The sequence below is a fragment of the Pseudozyma flocculosa genome, assembly GCF_000417875.1.
Source record: "Pseudozyma flocculosa PF-1 unplaced genomic scaffold scaffold00026, whole genome shotgun sequence".
Classification (NCBI taxonomy): Eukaryota; Fungi; Basidiomycota; class Ustilaginomycetes; order Ustilaginales; family Ustilaginaceae; genus Pseudozyma; species Pseudozyma flocculosa.
In genome coordinates this window covers 154,428-170,898 of record NW_006920894.1, presented here as the reverse complement: position 1 = coordinate 170,898, position 16,471 = coordinate 154,428, and the positions used below count along the sequence as shown (strand labels likewise).

The 16,471-nt window shown below is 64.2% G+C and overlaps 5 protein-coding genes across 5 annotated transcripts in view; 1 reads left to right on the top strand and 4 right to left on the bottom strand.

Annotated features, from left to right (window-relative positions):
* Positions 1-507: 507 nt before the first annotated feature.
* PFL1_06437 (uncharacterized protein) lies at positions 508-846 on the bottom strand (the record flags this gene model as incomplete). Its single annotated transcript, XM_007883978.1, has 2 exons — positions 508-576; positions 703-846. 2 exons carry the CDS (start codon positions 844-846, stop codon positions 508-510), a joined length of 213 nt encoding a protein of 70 aa, XP_007882169.1.
* A 965-nt stretch (positions 847-1,811) lies between these two features.
* Positions 1,812-3,934, bottom strand: PFL1_06436 (uncharacterized protein; the record flags this gene model as incomplete). Its single annotated transcript, XM_007883977.1, has 3 exons — positions 1,812-2,895; positions 3,019-3,095; positions 3,920-3,934. The coding sequence occupies 3 exons, from the start codon at positions 3,932-3,934 to the stop codon at positions 1,812-1,814; spliced, it is 1,176 nt and encodes a 391-aa protein (XP_007882168.1).
* A 948-nt stretch (positions 3,935-4,882) lies between these two features.
* On the bottom strand, positions 4,883-6,760 carry PFL1_06435 (uncharacterized protein; the record flags this gene model as incomplete). The annotated part of the gene is made up of 2 exons (XM_007883976.1): positions 4,883-6,363; positions 6,463-6,760. 2 exons carry the CDS (start codon positions 6,758-6,760, stop codon positions 4,883-4,885), a joined length of 1,779 nt encoding a protein of 592 aa, XP_007882167.1.
* A 1,863-nt stretch (positions 6,761-8,623) lies between these two features.
* Positions 8,624-12,106, bottom strand: PFL1_06434 (uncharacterized protein; the record flags this gene model as incomplete). Its single annotated transcript, XM_007883975.1, has 1 exon — positions 8,624-12,106. The coding sequence occupies one exon, from the start codon at positions 12,104-12,106 to the stop codon at positions 8,624-8,626; it is 3,483 nt and encodes a 1,160-aa protein (XP_007882166.1).
* A 1,588-nt stretch (positions 12,107-13,694) lies between these two features.
* The window catches only part of PFL1_06433 (uncharacterized protein), a gene marked incomplete at both ends in the record, with an annotated part of 3,310 nt that continues 533 nt past the window's right edge, over positions 13,695-16,471 (top strand). Inside the window, one exon of the mRNA XM_007883974.1 lies at positions 13,695-16,460. Within this exon, the coding sequence (XP_007882165.1) occupies positions 13,695-16,460 (2,766 nt within the window). The remainder of the gene's footprint in view (positions 16,461-16,471) is intronic.

Sequence of the window (16,471 nt, the reverse complement as noted above, 5' to 3'; positions counted from 1 at the left end):
GTCGATCCGGGCGGGTGCAACGACGACGAGCTCGAGGGCGAAGAGGTCGACGAAGGCGTCCGGATGCTCGGTCTCGGTTGATGACCAGGACCAGGACCAAGACGACGAGCAGAGCGAAGCGAAGCAGTGGGCAACGCGGCGCGGCGCGACGCTGATGATCAATGCCATGGCCGGCGTGTACTTGTATCCCTGTTCTTACCACCCGCTTTCCGGCCCCCGATGTCGATGGCGGCCGCTCCCCTTTCCCACCTCTGTGCTTGCTATCTTCCATCGCCGTCTCGTGTAATTCTACGCATACCATCGCAGCTCGGTTTCTGGCGGCCCGCTTCTCACGCTTTCTCCTCTTCGGCGTTCGTCATCGTGCGCGCTGGATCGGTTGTGCGTGCTGGACCAGCGTGGGGCAGGGAGAGCCTCGGATGCATCGCGGGTTCAGAGAGAGATGATCATCGGATTGCCTTCATTCCCACTTCCTCTCCTCGAGGGCAGGGTTGGGGGGAGGGGACGTGTCTAGTGGTGGGAATCACCGTGCGCCTCATCGTGGTGACCATGGTGACCGTCCCAAGGATGTCTCAGGCCCTGTTTGTCCATCATCATCGTCGTCGTTGGAGGGGAGAGGTACGGAACGATGAGTTCCATGCATCGCGGTACAACCTGGGACGAACCGTGTAGGCAGGGGTATGATGAGGGGAAGGGGTGACTTACGAGGAGGACGGGACCGTCCTGCTTTGCGCGGTAAAAGATCCAGAACCACATGGTGGCGCCGAGGAGCTTGGCGCCCCATCGGTGCTTGAAGGCCGGCTGGTGCGGGTGGAAGTTGTAGGCGGGCGTGTAGAACTTGGATGCCATCTTGGGTCGTGTGCGAGCGCGCGGCCTGGTGGGGACCTTTCAAGCTGCTTGTACGGCGATGGAGGTGGTGAGGATGAGGATGAGCCGAGATTGGTCTGGTTGGACCGGGATGCGAGCGGGTAGGGGTTGAAGATGAGGAACGGAGGATCTCGAGGTGTTAGAACGTCGTGCCCACTCGTACTCTTCAAACCGCCGCTCCTCCTCCTGACTCCTCGTTGCTCGCAGCACGGAAAGAACTCACGAGGACGGGTAGCAGATTTGGTCTTACGACTGGCGGCTGGGAAAGGGGTACGGCGATGGTGGAGTGCGAGCGATGAGGTCGTGGCAAGCCGAGGTCGAGGGGGCCAACCTCGAAATGCGGAGGTGCAGCGCCGGCCGGGTGGGCTTCTGGCCCCCGCGCCCCGCTCGCCGAATTTCGGATCCGCATCGCTCCAGCCCCGCCGCGCGTGATCGATTTGGCCAGGCCTGCCACACCACGCTACGCCTGCTATCCCAACCGTCCAACATCGGCTCGATGGGCGCACGACCACCGCCATCATCGCCCCTCATGCTCTCCAAGATCACTCGCGAAACAGAATCAGACACACACCGTCACACGGTTGGAAGCGGGTATGGGAGGCGATGATGGTTTCTCTCCCCCGGACACTCTCGCGGGAGGCATCCCCGCTGGGCTTTTTTTCTCGGGGTTTTTCCTTTTTGCCATGCATGCATGAGGGTGGCGACAGCACGCCGAGTGCGACGCCGCGGTGGTGATGAGTGTGTGTGTGTGAAGATAGTACAGAGAACGTGCGTGAAGGGGGATGGCATAGGGGAGAGAGAGAAGCAGCGGTAGGGATGCGAGAGAGAGAGAGAGAGGGAGAGGAGCCGCGCACACAAGACACGTGTGTGCTCGTCTTCTTTTGGGGTTGGGTGAGGTAGCGTGACTTGGAGAGCCAAGCGCTGTGGGGCTAACGAGACCCGCCCGCTTAGGCGGTGGGGGCCTTGATCTTGCGGACGCCGAGGAAGTTCTCCTTCTCGGCCTTGGTCTGCCACGACGAGTGACCGTTGGTGGCCGAGGTCGAGATCCACTTGAGCGAGACGTTCTCGAGGGCCTTCCTCGAGGTGTGGACCTGGAGCGACTTGCGGAGGGTGAGGACACGCTTCTTGACACCGGGGCACGAGCCCTTGATCATGACAAAGTCCTGGTTGACGACACCGTAGTGGGGGAAGCCGCCGAGAGGGGTGATGCCCTTCTTGGTCGTGTCGAAGTCGGTCGAGGCCGAGGTCTCGTCGCTGCCGTTGGCGATGCGGTAGATCTTCTTGCCAATCTCGGTACGGTGGTGGTAACCGTCCTGACCCGAGCGCGCCACGGTGAACATGACGTTGGCCGGGTGCCAGGCACCGATACAGGCGACCTTGCGGAGACCACGGTGGGTCTTGCGCGGCAGCTTCTTGGTGCCCCAACGGGCGGTGACACCCTCGTAACCGTGACCCTTGGTGACGGCGATGATGTCGATGGTCTCGTTCTGGACAAAGACCGACGAGACGTCGAACGTCTTCTCGAAGTGCTCCTTGGCGAAGTCGACCTTCTCGGCGACCGAGCCACCGTTGACCTGGATCTCCATGAGGTGGGCCTTCTTCTGCTTGAGGCCGGTCTTGCGGATCTGGGTGTGGGCAAGGACACGGACGACCGAGCAGTACTTCTTGATGCGCTCGAGCTCGCGGGTGATCGACGAGCCGCTGTTCTCCGAGTGCTTCTTGGCGTACTTGGTGAAGGCCTTCTTCTTGGAGCGGTACCAGTTCTTGTAGAAGCGGCGCTTGACCTCGTCGGAGAGGTGCTCGGCCCAGACGGTGGTGAGCGAGCGGAGACCGCGGGGGGTCTCGACGTAGCCAACGACACCGACGGCGACCATCGGGGGAGTCTCGATGACGGTGACGGCCTCGACAATCTCCTTCTTGTGCATCTTGGAACCGGGGCGGTCAAGGTCACGGACAATGTGGGTCATGCCGGCCTTGTAGCCGAGCATGGCGGTCAGGTGGACGGGCTTCTTGGGGTCGTCCTTGGGGAAGCTGTAGGCGAGGGAGCGAGATTGACAAGAGGCGAGGGGATAGGAAACAGGGTCAGCCGCTTGATCGGCAGATTGGCGATCGCAGAGCGTCCCTTGCTTGTTCGCGCGCGCAACGGATACTCACGCCTTAACCTTTCCGCGGTGCCTGGCGGCACGCTTGCGGGGCAGGAAACCCAGCGAACCGTGACGGGGGTGCTCGTACTGTGTGTCGAGAAGTGACGGGAACGGGGGGAGAAGAGTAGGAGGAGGGATCGAGGGGAAGACAAAAAGGGAGAAAACGGCGGATGCCAGGCTGTGTCAGCAATGCTGCTGCACATCGACCTAGAGCACCCAAGGCTGCCTTCTCGTCTTTCCGTCGTCCCCTCTCCCCTCCTTTGCGGGATCCTTTCGGAGACTGGGCACGGGGATGTGCACGGGGGAAAGAGAAAAGGGCGAGGAGCGGAGCAGAGACGCGAGGGAGAAGGTGGCCGAGTCGAGGTCGACGGCGTGCGGGAGCATGGACACAAGGAGCCTTCGACCGCGCTGTGGCGGTCTGAGCGTGCCTCTGCCCTCCCTGCGTGCCTTCGACCTTCGACTCTGCCAACTTCCCCTCGAGTCGTCCCGTGATCCGCCTTGTCCAGTGTGTCTCGAGCTGACCCTGATCCCCGGGTCCAGTGTCCTAGCAGATCCGCCAGAGAGGGGCGGGTGACGACTGGCGCGAGAAGACCCTAGTGTCTGCTCGCATTCCAACACGCCCTTCCGATTGTCCTGTCCAGGTCCTGCCACCTGTCCTGATCTCCTGATCCCGGCCCGGTGCCGCTGCCTCCGTCGCCTAGCCCGGTTTGAGGGAGAGCATCGCACGGTGCCCTCCGCTTCCCGAGGAGCCGTGGATGGCAGAGTATCGAGGCGAGGCTGTCGGGATGTGCACCGGGTTGGGCGAGATCTTCAAAGTCGGTTGCAACGCCGTATTCCACCTTCCGGTTGGCGTTGCTCCATCCTTCCACCTTTCACCCTCCGAGCGTCGAGTCGAAAGAGCTGATAATCACCTTGCAGTGAGACATTGTGACTGTTGTATGGGTCGGCGCGAAGGTCGGTCGGTAGGTGGTATGTGAAGGTTCGGAGCGAAGGACAAGTCGGGCGGAAAAGTCAGCCGGGAAATGTCCTGGCGAAAGTTGGCCGCTGGGTATGATGGTTGGTCTTGATCCTCGCGATGGTGTGGCGTCGTCGTCGTTGGCTGTCGGGTAGGTCGTACTCACAGGAGGGTCTTGAGGGGAGGGGATGGTCGTGACAGGGGGAAGAGGAGAGGAAGGTGGAAGGCGGCCACGGTCGGACTCGAGTTGCCAGCCGCTCTCGCCCGGCCACGGCCACGGCCAAGGCCAGCCTGCCAGCCCGGCGGCGAGCGAGTGGGTCCAGCCAGCCACCCAAGCCAGCCAAGCCAAGCCAGCGCCTGCCAGCCCGGGCCCCGGCCAGGGCCGCCCCGGGGTGCGAGCCTTGAGATTTTCTGAAGCCAGGGCAAGCGGCCCACCTTGCCCTGCGGGCGCCGGGCGACAGCTTCCAGGTTGCCTGGCGGGCGTGGGAATTTTTGGCTTTTCATGCACGGCAAAAAAATAAGATCGGGGGCGGTCGTGCCACAAAAATCATCGGGTGGGCTCTTTCCCAAAATGTCACGACTCAATCGGTGGCAGTCAGCCGGGCCTGGATCGGGGCGCTTTCTGGCAGCTGCTGCTTCCACCACAGGGCGGATGTTTGAGCGGCGGCGGCGGCGGCGGCGGCTGTGCAGAGAGGAGCCCTCCTCCAACACATGCCCGTGTTCCGCACACCCGCCCTGGCCGATGCATCTGCCATCCTGCCCTGCTCTCATCACGCCCTGTCCTCGAGTTCGTTCATGGAATCATCATGCGTGGTCGTTGTCATTCCCGTGCTCAGAGGATCCGTTCTATCATACAAAGTAGCCGAGCCGAAATCGCGGACCAGACGCCGTCATCAACTCGGACGGGGAGCCTGGCGGCCTAGACGGCGTCGCCGAGCGGCACAAAGAAGAAGGGCAGCACCGCCGCGGCGTTGACGACGCCCGCCACCCAGAACTTGGTGCCGAGGTTGCCCGCGGGCTTGGAGCCGGCGAGCGCCTTGAAGATGCCGGTGTACATCAGGCCGCCCACGTTGCCGCCGGCGCCAACGATGCCCGCGACGGCGCCGACGTTCTTGGGGCGGAGGTGGCCGTAGACCGAGTAGCAGGCCCCGTTGGCAACAAAGCCAGTGACGCCGATGAGGACGATGAAGCCGATGACGCCGCCCACGCTGGCGCCGCCGTTGTTGACGTAGAAGCCCAGCCCGATCATCGAGACGCCCTGCGAAAAGGCGGCGGCCAGCAGCAGCAGCACCTTGGCGCGCAGGCCGTAGCGCGCGTAGAGCAGGTCGGACACGATGCCGCCCAGCGGCCGGGCGAAGAGGTTGAGCAGGCCGTAGGTCGACGCGGCAAAGGCGGCGTCGGTGACCGTAAAGGTGCTCGACTTGAAGAGCGTGGTGAGCAGGCCGGGCAGCGCCGCGTCCATGGCCGTCTCGAGGCCAAAGGTGAGGAGGTAGCAGCTGAAGCACATCCACACGCGCAGATCGAGCAGGATGCGGCCGAGGCTCTTGGCCGTCAGCGGCTCAGACTGGGCCGTGTCGATGGTGGCCACCGGCTGGTCGCCCGCCTCGTTGGCGGCAGGGCGGAAGTCGGCCGTCTTGGCGGGTGCGATGGCGCCGCCCTTTTCGTTGTCCCTCGTCGCCTGCTGCTGCGCCATCACCTCGGCCTGGTCGAGGGTCACCTTTTCTCCCTGGGCCACGGCAATCGCCGTGCCGCTGAAGAGGTGTCGGCGGCTCCACTTGCCCGCCGGGTGGTCCTTGCCAAGCAGCAGGATCATGGCGGCAACAAGCAAGAGGCACGGAACGGGCACCGTAGGGAAGCAGAGTCGCCAGGCGAGGTGGCTCGAGTAGCCCGCCTTCTTGTACCGCTCGTACAGCCCGATCATGACGGCCACCGTCACGCCGCCGCCGAGGTTGCCCCAGCCGCCCGAGAACGAGTTGGCGGTGCCGACGATCGACTTGTCGAAGAAGGTCGTCGTCCATGCTTGCGTAGGCACAAAGGTGCCGCCGAGGATCGAGATGAAGAAACGCACCGCCTCGAGTCCGCTGATGTTGGTCACCAGCGCGGCGAGGCCCGAGGGGATAGCACCGAGGATGAGGAGGACGGCGAGCACCTTGCGAGGGCCGTACCGGTCGCACGCCGGTCCCGCCACGAGGCGCACGATGGCGGTGCCGCCGAGCGAGGCCATGTTGGAGTTGACAATCTGGTCGCTCGTCAGCTTGAGGTCGTCCCTGACGGCTTCCGGCACGAGCGGGCTGAAGGCGAACCACGAGAAGAAGGCGACGAAGAAGCCAAGCGTCGCCAACCAAAAGGCGGTCGAGTACGGATCCCAGAAGCGTAGCAAGGGGAACGTGAAGCTCTTGCCTGCTCGAGCGGATGCAGGGGGACGGGACGGTGGAAGGGGGCCGTCAGTCGTGAGCTTGTGAGCTCATCGAGAGGCGGTGCGGCACGGCTCGCACTTACCGTTGAGCGGGTTGACTTCGGCGCGGCTCCAGAGCGAGCTCCACTTGAACTTGTGGTAGCCATGTGCGTGCATCTCCTTGATCTCGCGCTCCTCGTCGGTGATGTAGTCTTCCGATGTCACCACGCCACCCGTGTTGGTGCCGATGCGGAGCATTGAGGCCATCCCCGGATGCGCGTCCGCACCGCCGCCGTTGCCCGCCGTCGTGGGCGCGTTGCGGATCGCCTCGGCGATCTCGAGGTCGTACTTTTCATCCTCGCTCGATGGAGTCCTCTTGGACGGAGGTGTGCTGGCTGACATTGTGTTGAGGTCGTTCCGATTCGTAGACTGGTCTAGGCGGTGGTACGGTGGCTTGCCTGATGTCACGGTGGTCTGCGTCAACAGAAAGTCGTGATGGGGAGCGTGGTCACTGCGAAGGCGGTGTGGCTAGGTCGTGAGCAGCGTCCGGTGTTTGGCCTGCGCTGATGTTGGGTCGTGGCTGCGTGAAGAGGAAAGAGCAGCGCCTCGTAGGGAAGACCGGGCTGTCTTCTTCTATAATACTATTCGCTGCTAGGGGCCTTTTCGATAGGCAGCAATGCGCAACGCCGGAAGACCTTCCGGACCTGGAGTAGCGACTGATACGATAGCGATGAAAGGACGAGATACGATAACAGCGCATGGCTGTCGCGTGCCAGCAAGACAGTCGTCGATCGGTTCCGTTATCAGCCAGGGGCGGGGACTCACGAAGGCGCATGACATCGCCGGATCGTCGGAAGGGAGCGGAACGATAGCGTAGCGCCTTGCCTTGGCTTGCCTCGCGGTGGCGCCGCGGCTGTACGACGACCCACATCCGATTACGATTAGATGGCAGAGGGGCTTGGAAGCGTCTCGAATCCGGACACACCGGCTGATGGATGACAAGCGCCGAAGGTTGCACGCACGCACGCACAGCCATCTGCCAATGAGGAATCGCCATCCGTATCGCAACGTTTTGCTATCTCGCGCAGCCGAGGCTGGTGGGACTGCCTGCAGCTGGAAACGAGTGCCATCATCGTCCCGCCGTGGATCAAAGGTGGGTGCGACCCAAGCTGCGCCTGGTGCCTGCACGACATCGCTGGGCCACGATCTTCCCGGGGACGTTGGCCACGAGCCGGTTCACGACCGCTCCTAGCCGCTTCGAGGCAGAGCCTGGGCGAAGATGGTTCGAGATAATCGCAAGCGCTCAGAAAGGCGGAGAGGACCAATCAGAGGAGACCTGTTAGGGGGCCCCATACCGGAGAAGATAAGGCTAGGCGATGTGGCGGTGCGACATGACTCGTCCTTGCCCCTGACGAAGCGCCTCAAACCAGCCCGCGATAAGATGTCTGGTTCGATTGCTCCTCCGATGATCCCTCGACCTCGGCGCCGTCACCTTTCACGCCGCCGCTGCTCGAGGTTGCCTTCTGCTGACGATCAACAACGCCCTTGAACCAGCCCCTCGTGCATGGAAAGGGCCAGAGTCGTGCTTCGACTCACCTGCCCTGTTTAGCGCCGACGCCGAGGGGAGCTTGCTTACAGCCTAGGCGCTCAGCAGGCGGTCTGGCGGGAACGGGGCAGGGCGCAAAAAGATAAGCAGGCGCACCGAGGAAAGATCCGGGTGCGGCTTCGGCACGGCAAACCGGCGGCGCGCGCTATCTGACCGCCTACCAGCCGCACCCAGAAATTTGCAATTTCCCTTATCGCCCTTGGCCCTGCCCTCGCCCCTGCCCTCGCCTCGCTGTCAGTCGGGTCGCACCGGATCGCAGCGCTGCGCGTGCAGGCAGCAGGGGCGAGGTGCAGTACCGCAAGGTCAATCTAGTGCGCTCCTGGCTTCCCGTCCTTCGTCGGAAGAGGGTCGGAGTCAGAGATAAGGCAGCCGGTTCGCCGGGCCCGCGATCGGATGCCCAGGAGCGCTCGGGGACTTGACTCAATCCGGCGTTCTCAGCCACCTCTGGAGACTGGCCGGAACTCGCGGGGAGGGTTGTACAAAGGGATCAGAGGCGGTATGAGATTGTTTGTGCTTGCGTGCGGTGCAGGGCGAGGCGCTATGTACACATGGAGTCTGATTGCTAGGTGACGTCGGGACCACGAGGACGGACAAAGGGAGAGAGGGCTTCACGGGGATGGCAGAGCGACGAGAACAAAGGCGGGATGCAAAGGACAGGGCTACCAGTCTAGGGCGCTCTCGCCGCAAGACGCCTTCTTTGGCGCAGCCGGCGAAGAAGAAGAGGGCTGAGAGTCGGACGAGGACGGGCGCTGCTTGGAAGCCGTCTCGGCGTCGCTGAGGGGGCCGGTGATCTCGATCGAGTGCGACTGCCCACCGGCGATGAGGTCCGACTCCTCGGTGGCCTTCCTCAGCATCCACTTGGACGTCGAGAGGACGGCGTCGAGGGCGTCGGTGGGCGGGAGTCGGAGGTAGACGGTGTCGGTCTCCTCGTCGGCCCTGGTCTCGAACGTCATGATCGAGTAGTCGCCGTCGTTGGTGCAGTTGCCGCCCTCCTCGTCGGACTTGGCGCTGAGAAGGTAGTTGCGCTTGTGCAGCGGGCACGAGACGTAGTCGCGCCCCTTTGCGTCCTCGCCGATCAGGCCGTCGCTGAGCACAAACGCGCGCCGGTGCGGGCACATGTTCTGCGCCGCCCGCAGACCGCGCCCGGGGATGTTCCACACGGCGATCTGGACGTCGCCGTACTTGATCGTGGCGCTCGTCGGCGAGTCGTCCTGCCTGTCCAGGTCCGAGAGGCGGCAGACCGGCCGGAACTCCCACGGCGCCGACTTGGCCACGTCGAGCACGCTGAAGCGAAGCGGGCTGCTGTCGACGGGCCAGTCGGCCGGCCGCTGCTGCTCGCGCTCGGTGATCATCTCCGAGACCGCTTGGGTCTCGTCGGTGTTGACAAACTGCTTGAAGGCCTTCTTGCGCAGCGGATCCTTGACCACGTTGGTCCATTCGCAGTGGTAGGTGCCGACCAGCACCTCCATCTCCTTTTCCAGATCGGCGCAGATGCCCAGCTTGTCGTCGACGATGACCTCCTTGAGCCCCTTGATGCCGCCGGGGAACTTTTCGATCCACCTCGCCGTCCGCTCGAGCTTATCGGCCGAGCGGATGTAGAAGATGATGAAGCGGTCGAGGATCTTGATGGCCTGCCGCTTGGTCACGTCCTCGGCGACGAGCTCGGCGTGGCGCGGCTTGGCGCCGCCGTTGCCGCCCAGGTAGACGTTCCAGCCCTTGGTGGTGGCGATCAGGCCAAAGTCCTTGCCCTGAGCCTCGGCGCACTCGCGCACGCAGCCCGAGACGCCGCCCTTGAACTTGTGCGGCGCGCGAATGCCCTTGTAGCGCGACTCGAGCTCGTGCGCCAGGCCGACCGAGTCTCCGACGCCGTACCGGCACCACGTGCTGCCGACGCACGACTTGACGGTGCGCAGCGCCTTGCCGTACGCGTGACCGCTCTCGAAGCCGGCGTCGACCAGTATCTCCCAGATGGCCGGCAGGTCCTGCTTCTTGGCGCCAAACATGTCGATACGCTGGCCGCCGGTGATCTTGGTATACAGCTTGAACTTGTCCGCCACCTCGCCGATCGCCTTGAGGCCGGCCGGCGTCACCTCTCCCGCCGGCAGCCGGGGGACCACGCTGTAGGTGCCGTCGCGCTGCACGTTGGCGAGGTAGCGGTCGTTGGTGTCCTGCGTCTGCCGCAGCGAGGGCTGCATGATCCACTCGTTGTAGAGCGAGCTGAGGATGCTGCCCACCGCCGGCCGGCACGCCTCGCAACCGAGGCTGTTGGGCGTCTTGCCCACCGTTCGCATGACCGTCGAGAAGTCTTTGAGCTTCTTGAACTTGACGATCTGGAAGAGCTCCTGGCGGGAGTAGGCGAAGTGAGCGCAGAGGTGGTTGGAGATCTCGACGCCGGCCTCCTTCAGCGCCTTGTTGAAGATGCTGGTGGCGAGGGGCACGCAGCCGCCGCAGCCGGAGCCGCACTTGGTGCTGGCCTTCATCTCGCCAAAGGAGCGGATGCCGCCGTCCTTGACGCACTGCACCACCATGCCCTTGGTGACGTTGTGGCAGCTGCAGATCTGGGCGTCGTCGGGCAGGTCGGCGCCCTCGTCCTCGCCCTCCTTCTTGGCGCCGACGATGAGCTCGGCGGGCGGCTTCTCGATCGCCATGCCCTTGGTTGTGAGGCTGACGAGCTTGATGTAGTCCTTTACGTCGCCGACCATCATGCCGCCGAGCAGGTACTTGCCGTCGGCGGTGAAGATGTACTTCTTGTAGACGTCCGAGAAGGGGTCGCGGTAGGTGAGGGCCTTGACCTGCTTCTTGACCTCTTCGGGCGGCGGGATGGCGATGGCGCCCTTCCTTGCAGCGGCCCGGCCGGCCGAGGGGAGCGGCTTGCTGATCTTGCCCTGGTCGGCGAAGAAGTCTCCGAACGAGGCCACATCGACGCCCATCAGCTTGAGCTTGGTGCTGACGTCCGGCGCCTTCATGTCGCGCAGCTTGTGATGCGGGCCCTCGGTGAGGTTGAAGGCGAGCACCTCGGCCATCTCGACGCCGGGCGCGATCAGGCCGAAGGTCTGGTCGAGGAAGGATGCGCACTCGCCAATGGCGTAGAGGTGCGGGATCGACGTGCTGAGGCGGGTGTCGACCACGAATCCGCCGCCGCGCTTGTGAATGGCGGGCGAGTAGGGCGTGATGGAGGTGGCCAGCTCGTCGCGCGCCTTGATACCGACGGCAAAGACGAGCATGTCGACCTCAAAGACCTCTTCTGGCTTGCCGTCCTTGGCCTCGAGCACCATGCCAGTGAGGCGGTCCGTCCCGTCCCACTGAAGGTCGCGCACCCTCGCCTGAAGGAGGACCTCGACGCCGAGGTCGCGCACCTTGTCGAGCACCATGGTACCGCCCTCCTGGTCCAGCTGCCGGCTGAGCACCCAGCGGTTGCGCTCGACCAGCACCACCTGGTCGACCTCGTCGAGGTCGAGGAGCGCTTTTGCAGCTTCGAGGCCCAAGAGGCCGCCGCCGATGACCGCCGCCTTGCGGATGCGCCGCCCGAGCGTGCTTGGTGCGTCTTGAGCGTAGCCGATGATGTCGTCGAGATCCTGGATGCTGCGGTAGACGAAGGTGCCCTTGGTCTCGAAGAAGCGCTTGCGCGAGATGTAGGGTGGCAATGCCGCGTCGGAGCCGGTGGCCAGGATGCACTCGTCGTACTCGATCTCGAGGCCCTTTGCCGTCTTGACGACCTTGGCCTCGGCGTCGATGGCCACTGCGGGGTCCGAGGTGTGGTATGTGAGCTTGCCCTTGGCGTGCGACGAGTACCAGGCGAGCGGGTTGAGGTAGAGCGCCTCGATACTGCGGTTGGTAAAGTACTGGGTGAGTCCGACGCGGTTGTAGGCGATGTGGGGCTCCTCGCCGATGACGGTCACCTGCCACTCTTCGCGGCCGCCTTCGAGGTCGTACTTGAGCAGCTTCTCGACAAAGGCGATGCCGACCATGCCGAGGCCGACGACGACGGCGTGCCTCCTCCTGCCTGCGACCGACGAGGCGGACGAGTCTGGTGTTGTCGCTCTTGTGAGGGGTGCATTGTCGATGCCGGATTCGGAGCTCGAGCAACAATGTGAGAGCGAGTCGGTGGGCGTGTAGGCCACTTCTGTTGGAATTGGCGCCATGTTTGCTGTACAGCTGTGTGTGCGGCGGTGGATGTGCCGGAGTGTCTGGCCGGGGAAAGAGGAACCTTAGGTCTGGGAGAGGCTGGCGCCGGAGTCGTTGGCCGTGAAGTGGCGCCTGGCAAGGTGTAGAGAGGCGAGAAGGTGGGATGTGGTTGTCGTTTGAGAACTTCCTCGGACGAAGTCGTCGAGAGTTTTGTTGCCCCAGCACATCGAGCAGGCGCCAGTCTTGACCTGAGCGGACGGGCCCTCTGGTGCCGGCTTCCCCGCACCGGGTCTTCACGGAAGGATCAGGGCAGATTGCTGGCAGACGAGGGAGCGAAGCAGAACAGGGATCAAAGTGCCGTCGGCGAAGGCGGGGCGCCGGCTGGCAGGCATGCAACGCAATTGAAGCGGAAGATGCCGCAGCTGATAAGACCACGGGCATGGACGCCGGGCGGCATCGTGGCCTGATTGCGGAGATGGCAGGCGGGTGCGATGTGGGTGAGCGTGGCAGCGTACCGTCTTCGTCTAGACGAAGTCCGCCTTGGCTTGCGAGGTGGTTATCAGAGGATGCTAATTGGACGATGGACGATGGACGAGGTGGGAAGGAAGCGGGCAGATAAGAATGGGCAGGCGCGCTTATCTCCTTATCTCTCTCTTTGTGGCGTCGTCAGGCGTCCCGTCGCACGTCGGCCGCGTCCAGAAATAGAAAATGGTCGAAACGGATTTCTTGGGTGGCAATCCAGATCTCCTGGGCCGGACCGGCACCGCGGCCAGCCTAACCGCCGTAGACATTCCTCGCCTCAGCCCGCAGCGCGCCGAGCGTGTTTGGCGCCTGGGTCCCTCTCGCTGCTGCCATCGAAGCTTCTGCTCGCTGTCCATCATCAGCCAGCACCGCCGCTCCCATCAACCGAGACCCGCGCCTCGCCTTCGGCGTTCCTTATCGCCCTAGCCCTTACACGACACCCGTCCGTCGCACCAGCGCCGACATTGGCGCCGCCGCCGTGCTAAATCTCAAATCACGATGCAAGCGATTGGCCGTCGGCCGGGCCTTGTTGGCTACCATCGCGGCGAGCTGATTGGTCCGCCAGCCCCTCATGCCATCTAATCGGCGTCCCGACGGCAGCCTTCCCCTTTGCCCTCGGCCGGGCTCGTCATCGCAATCGCAATCGCAATCGCAATCGCAATCGCAATCGCAATCACATCGCGGTCGCCTTCAACCCGACCGCTTAGGCCCGACAGAAACCATCGTCAGGCTGCTGCTGACGGGCCGCCGGTCTGCACTCTAGCTCTGCCTCTGACAGCCCATGTACGGCCGCGACCTCCTCGCCATCGTGGCACTCGGCCCGCCAGAGGGGCCTCCGATCCTTTCCCCGCTTTCTAAGACCATCTGCTTGCGGCATCAGCTTCCCCGCGCTACCCCAGGCCATCTAGTCAGTGCTGCCCTCGTACCCCGCTTCTTGCCATCCCTTCTCTGCTCCACCATCACCCTCCAGCAGAAGCCAGCGCCTCGAGCATCGATCTCATCCAACTTTGCCGCTGTTGCTCACCAAACCAACACATCGACGTTCACGACAAGTCCATACCTGTACCAGAGCAACAACCCACGATGCAATCCTCGACGCCTTCCTCGTCGGCATCGTCGATCCGCGGGCGGGAATTCGACGCTTCGTCGAGCTCCTCGTCGTCGTCGACCTCGCACCTCACAACGCCAGAGCCCTCGAGCCCTATCCTCGAGCCAAAAGACCATGCGGAGCTCGTCACGGTCGACCCATTCGCGCCTCGGCCCGTGTACGACGAGACCGTGCTCCCCAAGATACCCCAGACCGAGGCCGTACAGCCGCTCGCCGCAGACGCCAACACGCCAGACGGCTGGATCCCACGAGACGAGCGCCTGATCCGCCTGACGGGCAAGCATCCCTTCAACACCGAGCCGCCACTGGCGACGCTGTTCAACAAGGGCTTCCTAACGCCGCAGAACCTCTTCTACGTCCGCAGCCACGGCGACACGCCGCGCGTCACGGCCCACCAGGCCGCCGAGTGGAAGCTGCGGGTCCACGGCCTCGTCGAGAACGAGTTCACATTCAGCATCCAGGATCTCAAGGACAAGTTCGCCACCGTCACGCTGCCCATCACGCTCGTCTGCGCCGGCAATCGGCGCAAGGAGCAGAACATGGTCGCCAAGGGTCTGGGCTTCAACTGGGGCGCGGCGGGCGTCTCGACAGGCCTCTTCACCGGCGTCTACCTTGCCGACGTGCTCGAGTACTGCCGGCCCAAGAACCCGCTCTACTCGTCGTTCCCATCCTACGACACCCCCGTGCCCGGCCGAGCGCGCCACGTCGTCTTCGAGGGCGCCGATCAGCTGCCCAAGGGCAATTACGGCACCTCGCAACGCCTGCACTGGTGCACGGATCGCTCCAAGGGCATGCTGCTCGCCTGGGGCATGAACGGCGAGGACCTCAGTCCGGACCACGGCTACCCGCTGCGCCTCGTCGTTCCCGGTCAGATCGGAGGCAGGATGGTCAAGTGGCTCAACCGCATCGAGGTCTCGGACCGCGAGTCGCAGCACCACCTGCACTTCTTCGACAACAAGCTACTCCCCACCGAGGTCTCGGCCGACCAGGCGCGCAACGAGGACAAGTGGTGGTACGACCCCAAGTACATCATCAACGAGCTCAACGTCAACGCCGCCGTCTGCTCGCCGGATCACGAGGAGGTGGTGCACTTGCGGGAGAGCGATGACGATGCCGAGCAGCAGGCGTCGCCGCCGCCGCCGCCGCAAATGCTGCCGATACAGGGCTACGCCTACACGGGCGGCGGGCGTCGCATCACCCGCGTCGAAGTGTCGCTCGACGACGGCAAGTCGTGGAAGCTGGCCGAGGTCGACTACCCCGAGGACCTCTACCGCATGTTTCCCGTCCAGGGCCACCCGTACTTTGGCACGCTCGACCTGAGCCAGACCGAGATGAGCTTCTCGTGGTGCTTCTGGCGCCTCGACGTCGAGCTGCGCCGGCAGATTATCGACGACGACGTCCGCGTCATCTCGGTGCGCGCCATGGACGAGAGTCTGCAGACCATGCCGCGCGACATGTATTGGAACGCCACCTCGATGATGAACTCGTGGTGGTTCCGCGTCGCCGTCCACCGCAGCGAGGACGGCAAGAGCGTCCGTTTCGAGCACCCCACCCTCGCCGGCAACGCACCTGGCGGGTGGATGCAGCGGCTTAACGAGGCCGGCGCCAGTTCACGCTACCCTGTCTTCGGAGACGCCTCGACGTCGGCCGAAGCAGCAGGCAGCGTTGCGGGCGCCAAAGAATCGACGGCGGCAGTGGCGGCCGACGGCAAGGCTGCGAAGCCGGCGCTCGACATCGCCGCTCTCATGACGGACCCTGCCAAGGCCAGCCGTACCGTCTCGGCCGCCGAGTTCGCCCAGCACTCAGATCCAGAAGGTGCGGAGCCTTGGTTCGTCGTCAACGGCGAAGTGTACGAAGGTACGGGCTTCCTCAAGGACCATCCCGGCGGCGACCAGAGCATCCGCCTCGTAGCGGGCGACGATGCCACCGAGGATTTCATGGCGATTCACTCGATCGACGCCAAGAAGATGATGCGCGACTTCCACCTCGGGCGTCTCGAGGCCTTGACAGCGGACGAGAGGACGGTCGACGGGCTGGCGAAAGAGGAAGAGGCCGAGGAGGAATCTTCGAGGCCGTTCCTGGAGCCGAAGCGCTGGAAGAAGACGAGGTTGGTGAGCAAGACGATCGTCTCGCCGGACTCGCGCATCTTCCGCTTCGCGCTGGGCCACGAGGCGCAGAGGTGCGGCCTCCCCGTCGGCCAGCACGTCTTCCTCCGCGTCAAGCGCCGCAACCCGGCCACGGGCGAGATCGAGACGATCCAGCGTGCCTACACGCCGTACAGCGGCGACGAGCAGCTCGGCTTCCTCGACATCCTGATCAAGGTCTACTTCCCCCCGACGGTCCCGCCGCCCAGCAGCGACGGCGACGCGTTCGCGGGCGGCAAGATGACCATGGCGCTCGAGACGATCCCGCTGGACGGCGGCGCGGGCGACGGCGAGGGCGACGGCGAGGACCCGGTGACGATCGAGCTCAAGGGCCCATTGGGTTCGTTCACGTACCTCGGCGACGCCCGCATCCGGTGGAAGCCGAGCGATCGCGTCCGCACGGTGCGCAGGCTGGCCATGATCGCGGGCGGTAGCGGCATCACGCCCATCTGGAGCACGCTCAAGGCCATCGCCGACGAGTACCTGCTGGCCAAGACGGCGGGGAGCGCGGCGGCGCTGCGGCCGCTCGACATCTCGCTCGTCTACGGCAACCGCACCGAGGTCGACATCCTGGCGCGCACCGAGCTGCAGAAGCTCGTCGACATCTT